The following is a 15681-nucleotide window of genomic DNA, read 5'->3' on the forward strand; positions in this document are numbered from 1 at the left end:
GTTAAATAGTTCAATTTTAGGTATTTGGAAATTTCAGTTGTGTGGAATAGCTCCTTTAAGTTCCTGAAGAATAAAATTAATTAATTTTATTCAGTAGCAAGTAGTACTCAGGAGTAAATTTTGGAATTTTTCAGCTCATGCCTTATTTGGTACTGGACATTCTTCAAGATTATCCAGGACTTCCTGGACTTTTCGTGGCCTGTGCTTATAGTGGAACATTAAGGTATGAACTACGACCCAAATAACACATGGTGTTCCTTTGGGGATCTTTCTTTTATTTTGAGATAGTTCGGGGGATAAAGCTGAATTCTGTCATAGGTACGAATGGCCCAAAGTAGGCATCTGCCGCAGGTATCCTCTCCGTCTATCTGACTCTTACCTCTGTGAGCCGTCATGCTCTTGTCATCAGTCTCCACTTTTAACTGCTGTCTAATACCCCATCAAATACTTTATAATGTCACAGTAATGATGATCGGTTGATGGTAGCTTTCACTGATTATCAAATATGGGTGTTTACAGCCTTGTTTAAAACATACATGTGGCTAAAGCATGGTCAACTGGAAAATTAGAATTAAATATCCCATTTACATGTTGAATAATATACACTGCCCAGGGAATCTCGTGTTTTGTGATTGAACTTATTCATTGCACTTTCTTCTTGTGTTTGCTGCAGGGAATTCTTATTAACATGTATAGCACATGTTAGGGAGGATTCAGGAAATTAATATTGTTGACATTTATGGTATATGTTAGGGAGGACTTATGACAGTTCTTTCTATGCACAAAGAAAAATATGTTTTAAAGTTGTTGTGTATAGTCATACTGAGTAATTTATGTAGATACTTTTCATAGACATTGAAGATTAACCACAAAATGGAGGCAACATTAACGTGTCCTTTCTCTTTTATTATCAATCCTATGGATGTTGCCTGAATCATTCCCGGATGATAACAGATTCCAAAAAGAGAGGCTGTGATCATTAAAAATAACATTGTAGAAATCTGGTTATATTTTAGAAGTGACATTTTGTTTCCCCCCTTTCTCATCCTAGAGTATTATTAGAGGTACCATATTATAAATCAAAAGTTGTATTTCTCCTTACAGCACAGTGTCCTCCAGTATTAATGCCTTAGCAGCAGTAACTGTGGAAGATCTAATAAAACCTCACTTCAGATCGCTCTCAGAAAGGTCTTTATCTTGGATTTCCCAAGGAATGAGTAAGTTTCTGTTTTCATAATTCCACTTTAGCTCAGAGAGATGATTTTTTTGAGACACCAGAAATTCTTTTCCACCGAACTTATAGAGTAAGAACCTCTGAGTATGACTGTAAATCCTCATATGTGTGCTTGCAACTTAATGTAGACACCGCTGTATTTGCAATCAAGATTTGGGAGACACTTCAAACAATTGGTTGTCAGTGGATCGCAAAGGACGATTCCCAAGGGTCCTACTGTATTTGGCTGTTCTTCTTTCCTACCTTCTTCTTTTCCCAAATTTATGTTAAAATTCTTAGCCATACACGCAAAAAATTAAACTCTTTCCCTTTTTAACTTTAGGCAACAGTTCTAAGAAATATCCTTAGTTTGGAACAAAGAGCCACACTTTTTCTCCATGACCTTTTTCATATGTCAGTTTCAGGTGCATGGTCTGTATATATGAAGATAAAGAAACAGTGTTGTGATCTTTGACTCATCTTGATTGTCTGTTCTTTGCTCATGTACACTGTCCTGGAGATAGTCTATAAGATTGTGCAAGGAATTCTCAAATTCTGTTCTTAGAACCATATTAGGGGTTAAATACCAGCTTGAATGGAAAGGTTTAAAGATCTCCAGCTCCCACTGGTCTCAAATGTAATATCCAACTCAAAGAAATCTTGCGAGCGTACTTCATTTGGAATGAATGACTAACAAATTTGTTTTTGAAAAAAGAATCTTCAATCTCAGCACAGTAACATAAATGGACTGTCAAAGAAATAGTAAATGATACTCTGTTTTGAGCCATAATTCTATAAATAATTGCCACAGCTGTAGCATGGAATAAGTACTTAATTTACACTTTTAGATGTTCCCTAAATTTAAATAACAATGCATCATTTTATTATGTACCAAATTTTAATCCTGGAGTATAATTTTGGAATGATACAATGCTTTCTAAAGAGTATTTAGTTCATTATTGGATTATGGAGGCTGTGTGGTTTAGTAAAATGAATAGATGCTTTTGAAGCCATATACACCCAATCTTGCTTCATCAATTTACTAGCTGTTAGCCTTGAGGAAATCCAGTAACCCATATGAGCCTCTATTTCTTCATATGGAAAATGGGCACAAAGATACCTTGCAGGGTTACTATGAGGTTTTGAGATAATGGGTATAAAACAAGAGGCACTGCCTGGTGCTCATGGAATGACACTGATGAACGACAATTCAACTCAGAGAATATTGATGAAATTTTCATTCATTTTTAAGGGTAACTTGACCTCATAATCTTGAGGTGTATGCAGTAAGGACATCATAGAGAAGAACTTGGCAGATGATTTGAGTATGTTTCTAATAACTTTGAATACCAAACCTCATAATGGTGACCATTCATGGCCTATCAAATGGAGAAAAATCAAGCTAAATGTGTTGGAAATACTATTTAAATTACGATTGAGAGACATAAAAATCATTGTAACAAGAGCTCTTTGAGAAAAATTAATGTAAAATTTTTCCTTCGGGTGCAATGAGATTATTTACCCAATATATTTAACAAAGGTATGAGTGCTAGTATAATAAGATAGAAATAACATAATATAAGGAATGCAATAATTTTATAAGCCGATTTCCCATTCCTTTTTTTTTTTTTGCATTTTGAATTCTGAATGTCAGTAATTACCTTGACTGATTTCAGGTGACTTACTGAATGAAACTCAAAAAATAAAGGTTTTTTTTTTGCATAATATTTCCGTAATTTTGAAAGCAATACATGTACCTGGAGAAAATTTGAAAAATACTGAAAATCAAAAGAGGAAGAAAAAAATTCCATAATCGGACCACCAATGGTGGCTTGAGAATTTCTGTAAAGACGTTTAGGGGAAACAACGTGGCAAGAAGGGGGAAATAAGACACTCGTCTTGAAGTTGCCTTTCTTTGCTAGTTTAATAGGAAAGACTTCGAGTACTCGTGGAGATTATGAGGGGGCTAGAGGTCCCAAAACATCCCCTGGTATGGATTGCCACTTCCCAGAGAAATGAATGCTTAAAGTCCGGAGACTCTGATTTCTACTGTTTATTCCTTCTCTCCCCTGTCTGGTTGTACAGGGCAGAGCTGAATGGTGCCCTATTTTTGGCAGGCTGAAACAGAGACCTGAGTTTTCCTTTACATCTAAATGTCATGGAGGATTAGATTAATTATACGATGTAGTACTTAGTTTTAAAATCCCTATAGTTCATTCTAGGGATTCTGTACTTACATAACCTACTGTTGTAACTAATCCGGGACACAACATAAGGGCTTTGTTTGTCCTCATCGTGCACTGCTGATCCTGTCGCACAACAGCTGTTTCCTTTTCTTGCTGGCTCTGATGTACGTGGCCATTCTTCGCCACAGTCATATTATTCAACTTCAAATCAAAGGTGTGGTGGCTTATTCCATTGAGAATTCTAATTCTCCAGTCTAGATTTTACACCTGCTCTTGTGTCATCCACCTAGGTGTGTTGTATGGAGTCCTGTGTATCGGAATGGCGGCGCTGGCATCGATAATGGGAGCTTTGTTACAGGTAAGAGCTTACTCCTGCAGGCTTGAATCATGATCACTAAATTCTTTTTTTTTTTTTTTGAATGTTGATGTGACCATCCTTCCATACTTCTCTAGACATATATCTACACATAGACATATCAAGAGGCAGAGATGACTACCTTCTTTACAATTTTTTTGAATGAAACTTTCTACTTTGAGGTAATTGTAATTTATATGCAATGGTAATTGCATATGGTAATTTATATGCAATGGTAAGAAATAATATGGAGAGAGCCCATATACCCTTTACTCGGTTTCCCTCAGTGGTAACATCTTGAGAAAACATTCTGCAATAATGATAACATCTTGATAGTACAATATCACAGCCTGAATATTGTCATTGATATAGGCAAGATGCAAGACATTTCCATCATCACAAGGATCCCTCCTGCGCCCTTGTGTAGCCACATCCACATTCCTCCTGCCCCCGTTCCCTCCTTAAGCCCTGGCAACCACTGTTCTCCATTGCTACAATTTCCTGAGGTTAAGAATTTTACATAAATGGAATCTTATAGTATATAACCTTTTTCATACAGCATAATTTTCTGGAGATTTCACCCAGGTTGTTGCATGTATCATTAGTTTGTTCCTTTTTATTGTTGGACAGTATTCTCTGGTACAGATGTACCATAGTTTGTTTAACCACTTACCTGATGAAGGACATCAGGATTGTTTCCAGTTTTTTCTTTTTTTTTTTTCGAGACAGAGTCTCACTCGTTGCCCAGGCTAGAGTACTGTGGCGTCAGCCTAGCTCACAGCAACCTCAAACTCATGGGCTCAAGCGATCCTCCTGCCTCAGCCTCCCGAGTAGCTGGGACTACAGGCATGCGCCACCATGCCCAGCTAATTTTTAGTCATCTGGCTAATTCTTTTATGGCTCTGTCCATTCTTAAAAACTAGGCATTTTATTGTTGGGAACATACATCTCTTGGAAGCTTCAGTTACTTGCATATCTTCATGCTTCGGATCGTAAATCGTTTTCACTATCATAGCTTTTGCATCTCTATATCAAAACAAAGGTTGCAATTATCCAATTAGATTTTAAATCTATTTCTACACAATTTGATCAATTTTTTAAAAATTATATTTTTCATTCTCTTTCATCCTTAGGGAACCAAATCAGGAATGGAAAATGGGTTTCATTACCATCTCAGGTCACTTAGCAGTACTTATCCACAATCTTGTTTTGAGGAAGATTTTGAGACTATCAAAGCACAAAAGAGTGCTGTGATTTATAAATATCTGAAAGAACAGGACTGAGGGCAATGGTGTCATTCTTGATTTACGCATTCATGTAGGTGCTCCCATTGTCCCAGGATCCTCTATCTTCTTTGCACTTTGTTGCCTTTTCTTGGAGGAACAGATGCATACTTGAGATGGAGAAGCAGAAGCTTCTAAGTTCTAATTACCTCTTTGCCAATGACAAGGCTTCCATGAATAAAACTATGATTTTCAGGAGGAGACTGAATACTTTAAATAGTCATCCTGATGAAATTACTTTCAAACATTTTATTCTGGATTTACATCTGCTAATTGCTGACTTTGTAATATTTTTGTAGGCGTCATTCAGCATATTTGGCGTGGTTGGTGGACCACTTCTGGGCATGTTTTCTTTGGGCATTTTGGTTCCCTTTGCCAACTCAATTGTAAGTATAAAGAGTAAATATGTGTGAGGATTACTTTCCCAACTGCAGTAACAGCTCTATACTTTTTTCTCAGTTGTAAAATATGGTTCCTCTGAGATCTGTCAATAGAAACTTGTCTTGATCACTTACATTACCCGTATTGACTTCAAGGGAGTATGCAATGAAGTACTCTACACTGGACCCTGCATGTGTGAAGCTAAATGGAAACTGCCGGAACCATATAGTGCAATTTTAAATATTCATAATATAATTAAAGGAGCAACATAGTTTGTACACTTATTTTCTTGCCCTTCTTAAAAATTAATGGCCAGAGTGTAAAGAATGAGATCAACAGGCTGAGATATGAGAGACTTAAGGGCAATAAAGCTGGGAATGCTTGTGAATAGCCACAGTACAGCAAAGAGCTGGGTCTAATGGCTTGTACATGTAATATCAGCTACTTGGGAGGCTGAAGTGGGAGGATCACTTGAGACCAGGAGTTTGAGGCTGCAGTGAGCTATAATCATGCTACTGCACTCCAGCTGGGTGACAGAGCAAGACCTCATCTCTTAAAGGACACAATTTAAAAAAATACATAATATAGCAAAGAGAAGCAATAAGATCTTTGCCACTTTGGCCAGAAAGTTTCCTCTCTGGATATTTAAAGCTATAGCTTCCACAACATGTTTTAGCCCTAAAGGAGTGATCATAATTGGGAATATTGTCCAGAAAGAGGTAATATCTCTGTTCTTCTGTGTAGACATATCTGTGCTTAGAAGTACTACATTTTGTTTGGAACAAATGAGGAAGAAGTTATTTCTCTGAAAGTCAAGAGAAAGTCCACTGGTTCAGTCCTGTTATAAGATGAAGTTCATGAAAAACTGGTAATGAACGTATAGTTGTTTCAGGCAGATACGGAATAACCACAGAACTATGACTTCATGTTCAGAATTCCATTTTCCACATAAAGGCATTAGGAATTGGTAAGGCAGATACTAATAAGGGCTGTTGTTGTTATTATTACTAATAAGTCTCAGTGAAACATCATATGAAAAGCTAGTTTGGTAGAAATTAATCACAATGAAAGAGACTTGTTTGTGTTCACCTCAGAATTTTGAAGCTTCGATTAGACTCTTTGCATGATGAAATACATGGTGATTTGTTGAGTATCTGAAAAATAAAAAAAGATCAACTTTTGGTTTCTGACACTTGTTGCCCTCTTGAATTGCCTTCAGAGGTGCTGTAGCTACCTGAGTCCAACATGCCCTTTTTGGGGGGTGGGGAAGACACTATTATTCCTGCCATAGGAAGTACCTCTTTTTACCATATCTGAGTTTTTCAACAGCAGATTATCTACCATTCCTTGGCGTGACCTTCTTCCCTCCTTTTTTACTCCCTCCCTCCCTCCCTCTCATTCATTCATGTGGTCATTTATTCAATAAATATTTATGGGCTAAACACTGTCTTAGATGTAGAGCACTGCATACCCTTGCGGGTTTTATAATTTTGTGGATCCTTGATCAAGCCATGTATGGTGCTGAGAGTAAGCTAAGTTTGGCCTGTCAACAGCTGACCACCCTACTATTCCAACCTCATGTTATTTAAAAACATTTGTTGTCTTCCTACTTCATATCCAGCATTGTGCTAAGTGCTGGGGTGCTGAAAATAAAGACACCTAATTCTGCTCTCAAGGGGTTCACAGCATATGAAAGAGCTCACAGTCCTTGTGCCCAAGAGAAATCCCCTGGTCTGGCCAGCATCATTCTTGCACTGTCATCAACACACCATTCTTTTCTTCCTACCTTGTGATTTTATTCATATTTCCCCACTTACCTCAAATACCCCTCTTGTTCTTCTCGATGTGGCTCCTGAGGCTCAGGCTGCCTGTCTGATCATTATCCCTAAAGGAATGGGAGATATTTCACAACGGGGAGGAGCTTCCCAGCTCAGGGTTTGCTTTTGTCCCTGTGATTTGGAACCAGGGCTTACATCATTAAGGGTTGGCAGAACACTTGGGCTGTTGGTGAAGGGGTGTGTGTATGGGGGTGCCAAGTCTTCCAAAGATTGAGAAACCAAAAGTCTTCAGAGGGGACAGCTGGCCAAGTAAGTTCCCCTACTCCATCTCTATTTGTCTCTAGAGACACCTGGTCTGGTTGTGTGCACTATTGCAGTCATTTGTAAAAACTACTTGCTAGTGTTCCCTAATTATCCTGCAGCACAATCACAGTCATGCATGTGGTTAAGTAGAGGGCTAAACCCTGTGTCTGCTTTTGTCTCATAGTCTGGTGCTCATACAGCATGCCATTTGTTCCCAGATTAAATAAAAATAGAGGGATCGATTGGCCTGGAGTCAACTGTGTGACTGTTGTAGTTTTTTGGGTGTGAAGTGATGAGGCCAGAGCATAGTGCTGGCCATGGAAACAGAGTGGAAGGAATGGAAGTAGGAGATATTTGAAAAGAAAAATGGGCAGGAGGTGGTGATATGCTAGATAGGGATATGAAAAAGAGAATGGAGTCAGAGTCTCCAGGGCTCTAGGTGGAGGGAAAGGGGACTCTGGTGCTCTTGACAAAGCAGAGACCTTGCAGAGGAGAGTACTTGTAGGAGGGGAGCTGGTCATTTTGGCTTGGACCATGTTGAACTTGACATTCTAAAGTCAATTTCTATCTCAGAGCAAACTGTGTTTTTTTTCTTTTAAAAGCACTCTTGTTTTGCAGGGAACGTTTGTTGGGCTAATGGCTGGATTTGCCATTTCTTTATGGGTTGGAATTGGAGCTCAATTTTACCCTGCACTTCCTGAGAGAACGTTGCCCTTACACCTTGAAACCCGTGGCTGCAACAGCTCATACAACGGGACGAGTTTGATGAAAACCACAGAAATGCCATTTTCTACTAGTGCTTTTCACATCCACAATGTTGAAAGGTATTGAATTAAGTTTTATAATATCCTATTTTAAAAAATTTATGCAATAGCCAGAGAACTCCAGTTGCTTTTTGTTTTTCTTACAACACTGTGATTTTGCCTAATTCTGAAATGAGTAGAACCCATGTGGCTGGCTATGATATTTTATTCAGCAATAGGAAAAAATGTCATATTTTCTTAATTTCTATAAATATCTTCCCTGTCTACAGATCTGGAGAAGACTTAAATATTAATGAAAAGAGATTCTGAGTAAATGCTACCAAACACCAGCTCTAGCTGCATGAATTGTCTTCTTTATGATTGAAAAACTTTTAAAATTAAAAGACAATTATAAAATAAATATTGCTTGCTTAGTCTTTTAAGTATAGCCTTTACTGACCAAAAGTTACAGTTATCTAAATATGTTAAATAATTACTACTTGTTCAGTTAAAATTCCAAGTCCTAGCAGTGAGTTGCTGGTACAATCTTCCCACTAGAGTTTTCACTTACACAGTACATTTTTTAGCCCCGGGTACCGAGATTGTCTGATTTAATGAAATGATATAGACCGGTGGTCCCCAACCTTTTTGGCACCAGGGACTGGTTTCATGGAAGACAATTTTTCCACGGACAGGGAGTGGTGATAGTGGGGGAGGATAGTTTCACGATGATTCAAGCACATTACATTTATTACATTTGCAGCTGCTCCCAGCACTAGCATCACCCCCTCAGCTCCAACTCAGATCATCAGGCATTAGATTCTCATAAGGAGCACACAACCTAGATCCCTCGAATGTGCAGTTTATAGTAGGGTTCATGCTCCTATGAGAATCTAATGCCGCCACTGAGCTGACAGGAGACAGAGCTCAGGCGGTCATGTGAGTGATAGGGAGCAGCTGTAAATACAGATGAAGCTTCTCTCCCGCTCCCTCACCTGCTGCTCACCTCCTGCTGTGTGGCCTGGTTACTAATAGGCCACAGACTGGTACTTGTCTAGGGCTCAGGGGTTGGGGACTGAAGATGTAGATCCATGGGTAGAGTCGTGTTTCTTTGTATAGTGGGTGTGAGGGCAAGACTTTGCTCGGTGGATATATTAATATAAATGTGCAGCCTTAAGGCACAAACCCCATGGATACGTTTGAGGAATGCAAAGGCAAGGCCATTGTCCCCAGAATATTGCCCCAGTGCAAGCTTTTCTCAAATGACACCATTAGAGTCATCTCTTTTGGATCAAGACATGATGTCTCCCTCTTGAAATAGCCATTATTTGTAATTCATGCCCCAGAGGGAATTCAGCTGTAAGAATACCTGCCGGTGGGACTTCCAAGGGAGTGCAAGGCAGGTAAGCCATACATGGTAGAGTGGAAAGGTAGTTCCAGAGCCCGAGGCATATTTGGGGGAGGTTTTACCGGGTGAGGTGCTGTGGAGAGAGCGGCAAGGACACATGGGGAGAAATCTGGACAGGCATGAAAGCGCTAATGGGAGGGTGTTGGGAAACTGACTAGAGAGAGTCAGAAAGGGAGGAGAGATTAATTCAAGGTTAAGTGGGAGGACATACAGGATGTATTTCTTGTTTCATGATTTTGCTTAGCATTTGTCCTGATTATGTAAATATCACCCTTAATTTAAGAGTCTAAGCAAAATGGTTGTTTGGATTCCTGAAACAAATAAATTACCTGAGGTTTACTCTGTGCCTGATACCATAATAATCACTTTTATATGTTAGCTTATTTATAAAATAGTTCATCTAATAAACAAGAATTTTTGAGCATGGACCATGTACCCGGCACTGTGCTGACCATTTATTTAATAATACCCATTGAAGAAAGTCATCCTCCTCCACTGTTTCCCACCTTCCAGGAAATTATAATCTAGCTGGAAAGAGTGTGCAAATATATGCAAAGCAACGAACCCAGTAAGCATGATAAGTGTAGTAACTAGCACATAGTAAATAGCTAGTACATACTTGATAAATATTTGTTAAAAGAATGAGTATAAACAAAGTTAGAGTGTAGATTAACAAGACTGCAGAGACATAGTTCTACTTGAAGAATGCAGAGGTTTGGCTAAATGAGGGTGAAGGTCTGGAAGGCCATTTTTATCATGGAAAATGACTAATGACCAGAAGAGACTTGGACAAGAAAATAAATATTTAAAAAACACATTGTGATAAGTAGTATGCATAGGATATCATGGGAGCCAGGAAGAGGAAGAGCCTAACTCTGCCTGGGTGGAGCCAAGGAAACCTTCTAAGAGGAGTATTACATGGACTGGAGTTAATGAGGTGGCAGGATTGAGCCCAGGGCACACACAGAAGAAGGAGTGTATGTTGTACAATGAAGAAAAAACAAGTGCAAAGGCACGAAGGCCTGAAGAAACATGGCGTCGTGAGCGATCACGCTAGTTTGTAAGGCTGGGGTACAAGGGCAGTGAGCAACATGGCTGAAGATTGAGTGAGAGAGCTTTTAGTTACCTAGATACTGGTTTCCATTGGCCAGATTCAGTTTTGATTCTTTTCAGTTCCCAATATTGGATGGGTATATATTGCTAGCACGTGTGGCTTTAATTTGTACTTCCCTTATGATTAATGAAGTTGAATACCTTTTCATATGTTGATTGGCCATTGGGGCACCTACTTTTGTGACATGGTTATTGAAGTCTTCAGTCCATTTGAAATGGACTCTCTGCCTTTTTCTTATTTATGTAGGAGTTCTTGTTCTATTCTGGATACAAGATGTTTTGAAAATATTTTGTTCCCATTCCGTGGGTTGCCTTTTACTCTCTTAATGATACCTTTCTGTGGTCGGAATGTCTCACTTTTAATTAATTTCAGTTTCTCAGTCTTTTCCTATGTGGTTTAGTCCTTTATGTGTCTTGTTTAAGAAATCTTTGCCTACCATGAGGTCATAAAGATATTCCTATGATTTTTAATTTAAAAGTTTTACTGCTAACCATTTCCATTTAGGAAGTATAATCCACTTTGGAATTGATTTCTGTGGATGGTGTGATCAAGATTATTTTTCCCCATATTTAATGAACCAAGCACCACTTATTGAAAAGACTCTCCTTTTGCTCCATTGCAATATAGTGGCAAATAAACCCATGTAAATCAAATAACTATTTTCCTGCGGGTCTATTTCTTGATTCTCTAGTCTGATTTATTTTTTCTTTGGACCTACATCACACTCTCTTAATTCCATTGGCTAATCTCAATTGTTTTCCTTCTTTCTGCGCTCTTGGCCCCTTAAGTTCTCATTGGCTTAATCTCTCTGATATCTTTAAAAATCTATATCCCTCCCTATCACCCAGTTTAATATATTGTTCTTGGCAGGATGGTTCACCTAAATCAATCAACTCTTAGCAAAGCTGAAAGTGAAATTCTAGAGCAATAGTTGTAGAAATGATTGTAGAGCGATCATGTCACTCCTTCACTTAAAATACTGCAATGAGTGCCATTGCCCATGGAGTTAAATCCTAACTCACATCAAGCCCCACAAAAGTCCTTTGTCCACCACTTGTCTGGTACCACTTTGCATCTTGCTCACTATGCTTCGGTCAGCTGGCATTTACCTCTGCGGAATGCTTTTCCTCAAGAACTTTTTGTCAGTCAGATCTCCATCCAAATGTCGTTTCTTCCGAAAGGTTTTCTCTGACCACTCGTTGTAGTGTGGTCTCTTCCCCTTCTCCCTGTTAATGACACATCATCTTGTTTTATTTTTCTTATGGCACTTTCCACCAGTGGAAATTAATATGTTTGTTGATTAGTTTATTGTATTTATCTCCCTGCTAGAATGTAAACTTTATGTGGGCAGGCACCTTATCTACTTTATTTATGGCTGACTCTCCAATGACAAGAGCAGTGCCTGGGACATTATTAAAAGTTGAGCAAATAAACATGACACCAGTATTTTAGTACGTGGTCAAAATGAAGTCATACTTTTAATTCCTCATCCAATAAGATAAAATTGGGATAGCAGATTATGACGTTAAAACATTATTAAATCTTATGTTTTGACCCTGCCATGAGAAGCGTTGGCACATTCTGGTAGTTGCTAGTTGCATTATGTGAAATCTTATAGTTACGCTTTTGCTCTCTCTTAGGACTCCGCTGATGGATAACTGGTATTCGTTATCATACCTGTACTTCAGCCCTATTGGAACTTTGGTAACATTATTTGTGGGGATACTTCTCAGTTTACTAACAGGTAACTATCTAAACATTAATATTGTTGAATTTACCTCTATTCCTGTTATTTACTATATATGTTTTATAGCTATTTATGTAATTTTACTATGATCCTGTTAACAATAAGTTTAATTATTTCTTCCATTTTACTTCTGGGAAATTTAAGGGCCTGGACTTGAAAGCGGAAGATCCATCTCTATTTGAATCTTGGTTCTGCCATTTAGTAGCTATATGAACTTGGGCCGCTCACATAACTACTTTGAGCCTTAGCTTTCTGATGTGTAAAATGAGGATGATAATAATTGACCTTCCTGCTTCACAGGTGGCTGTAAGATGAAAATAAGATGCTTGGAAACACTGTGTGTGGCTACTACATGCTCAGGATTTTACACATATCTTCACAGCATCTCTGGGCCTTGATCATTCTGTTGTTCTGTGCTGATTCTTTGTAAACTGTAAAGAAGTATATACATGTACGGAATAATAATTATAACCTTCATATCTAAATAGTGCAAAGGCTTTTTTTGACCTTCATAAATTTTTTAAAGAGTGTGTTTAAAAAAATCAAATTGATAATACACATAGTATAACTTGCTTTCTGAGACTGCTCCAGAGCTGTTATCCTGAGACTTCATTTTGTCCTCATTCTGTGTCCTTCCTGTGTTGGGTTCCCCTCCTTCTCGTTTACTTCCTTCATTGAATGGAGCACATCCTATAGCACATTCTTGAGAAAGGGTAGACAAGGAAAGAGGTTTTTGAAATTTTGCATGTCTGAAAAAAAATTCCTTTAATCTATCTTATGCTTGATTGATAACTTGAGTAGAGAATCCTAAGGCGAAAATATCTTTTTCTTTTTCCTGGGAGTATGCCTTAATTTTCTCCTAGCTTACTGTGTTGCTATTGAGTGACGATGCCATGCCACCTCTTGACCCTTTGCATGTAAACCATTTTTTCATAACTGCCTTGACCTAGGCCTTCAGTAGGGCCTTGTCAATCTGAAGATCCATGTCCTTGAGTTCTGGGCATTTTCTTATTTATTTGCAATTTCCTGTCATTTTCTGTTTTCTCTTTCTGGAAACCGATTAGTCAAATGTTTAAGTGGCGGATAGTTCTCTAATTTTCTTGTCTTTCCTATCCTATTTTCCATCTCTGTGTCTTTTAGATCTGCTCTATGGAATATTTTTTCACTCATTTTTCCAGTCATTCTCAAAGCAGCACTCTGATCCAGTGTTGAGAATAGTCTGTAGGGGAACAGGGGCAGGTAGGAGGCCATTGCAGCGATCCAGGTGAGAGATCACAGTGGTTCGGACAGGGGTAGTAACGTGGAGTTGGTGAGAAGTGCTGGGCTCCCTAATTCTCTGCACCCCTTTCATGCATATACACCCATGGCAACCATGCTGGGGGAAGGCTGCACTGCCCTCCTTGTCAAATGTGTTATAACTAGTCAGAAGTCCTACGCTTTGTCCAAGTATGCCTGACATCTTTGTTTGCTTTATGTTACGAAGCTACCAGCAGTGTGCCACTTTACAGAACCCTCCTGTCAATTGTTTTCTGGCACCTGGATAGCACTGTCTCTCAAACTTTTGTGACGCTTGTTTTTATAATTATGAAATTTGTAACAATTGTTTGAAAGTATTCTCTTTCTTTCCCCAAAAGACTTGGTTTTTTCTCATAAACAAAATTGCCGGCACAGTAGGTTTATTCTTTTGTCTGTTTTGATATGTTTTAAGACAGATTTTAAACTTTTCCCATCAGTTACCCAGTTGTGCATATCTGGAACATGCCTGATCAGTCTCCTTGTAATAGTCGACCTTTGGTCCTTATTCAACTCATTTTTTTAAGAAAGTGGGGTGTCAGAGAATTCCATTTGAGTACTCTTTCTTTTCCCTTAAATGCTTTGATTCTAATTACCATATATAGCTATATCTTTTATTTTAAAAAGCAATGCTCTACCCAGGTGAGTGACATACATAAAAAACACTTCAACTTCATTAATTTCATAAATGACTGATTCCTACTCCATAGCAGCAGTGAGCACCTTAAAAAAACCTAGAAACATACAATTCTGATATTCTTTGGCAAATATATTTTAAAACCTCCTGTAGTATACTAGAAATCCCGTAAGAATTCAGGCCCTACAGACATGGTTGGCATTTCAGCCCCACTTGACTCTTTACTATGCCCCAGATCCTCTTTCTTCATCAGTAAAATGGGGATAAATATTTTCCAAAGTAGACCACAGTCTGGGAGTCCAGTGATTGTTTTGTTCTTCTCTGTTTCTCCAGTACCTACGGAGTCTCTAGCACACAATAGACACTCAATAATGTTCAATGAATTAATTTAAAGTTGATTCTATCTCCAGAACAGCAACAGCAGAGGTTCTTTATATATATATATATATATAAAAATATATATGTGTGTGTATATATGTGTGTGTGTGTGTATAAAGACTCATATTTATCATAGTGAGAGGCTTGTAGGATCTGAGGCTGACTGAGGAAAAGGTATGGTGGCCTATGTCTTCAGCACTATTTAAAAGTTTCTCTTTCTCTTTGTGTTTTATGAGTACATGGAGTTGAATGTGCATAAGTTAAATGCCTGTATGATGGAATGTCACTGTGTAGTTACAGGTATTTTTTAACATTGTAAATAATGTATATGTTTTTTTCAGGAGGAAGAAAACAGAACTTAGACAGAAGATTCTTACTAACCAAAGAGGACTTTTTATTCAATTTTGATATTTTTAAAAAAGTGAGTTGGCTTTCATGTATGTTAAATTAGGAGACTGGGCTTGATTACCTGTATAGAATGCTAGTTAGTTTTCAGCCCCTTTCTTGAATAGTGATGGACAAGAAAGGAATATATCCAGGTGTATATCCCATCCTCTGATGAGCTGTCTGTTGTATATCTCTCTATCCTCTGATGGGCTATACCTGTTGTATATCTCTCTCTTTCAGTAGATTACAAAGCTGGTTTAGAGGAATAAAGACAGCAGTAAAAATTAGTTAGAATTAAATGAATGAACAGTTTCTTTTTTCTAATCACCATGCTAACATTTTCTTTTAGAAGAAGCGTGCTTTAAGCTATAAATCTCATCCAGTGGAAGATGGTGGAACTGATAATCCTGCTTTCAACCATATTGAATTGAACTTCACAGATCAAAGTGGCAAGACCAATGGGACTCGTTTGTGA

At 38.2% G+C, this 15681-nt stretch overlaps 1 protein-coding gene across 1 annotated transcript in view; it reads left to right on the top strand.

Annotated features, from left to right (window-relative positions):
- Window positions 1-15681, top strand: part of SLC5A8 (solute carrier family 5 (sodium/monocarboxylate cotransporter), member 8) — a 54897-nt gene extending 39216 nt beyond the window's left edge. Inside the window, exons 5-12 of the mRNA XM_012663982.1 lie at window positions 135-223; window positions 1105-1217; window positions 3690-3757; window positions 5337-5423; window positions 8118-8323; window positions 12405-12508; window positions 15161-15240; window positions 15556-15681. Of these exons, the coding sequence (XP_012519436.1) occupies window positions 135-223; window positions 1105-1217; window positions 3690-3757; window positions 5337-5423; window positions 8118-8323; window positions 12405-12508; window positions 15161-15240; window positions 15556-15681 (873 nt within the window). The remainder of the gene's footprint in view (window positions 1-134; window positions 224-1104; window positions 1218-3689; window positions 3758-5336; window positions 5424-8117; window positions 8324-12404; window positions 12509-15160; window positions 15241-15555) is intronic.

This window comes from Propithecus coquereli, unplaced genomic scaffold, assembly GCF_000956105.1.
Source record: "Propithecus coquereli isolate 6110/MARCELLA unplaced genomic scaffold, Pcoq_1.0 Scaffold85, whole genome shotgun sequence".
NCBI classification, from domain to species: Eukaryota; Metazoa; Chordata; class Mammalia; order Primates; family Indriidae; genus Propithecus; species Propithecus coquereli.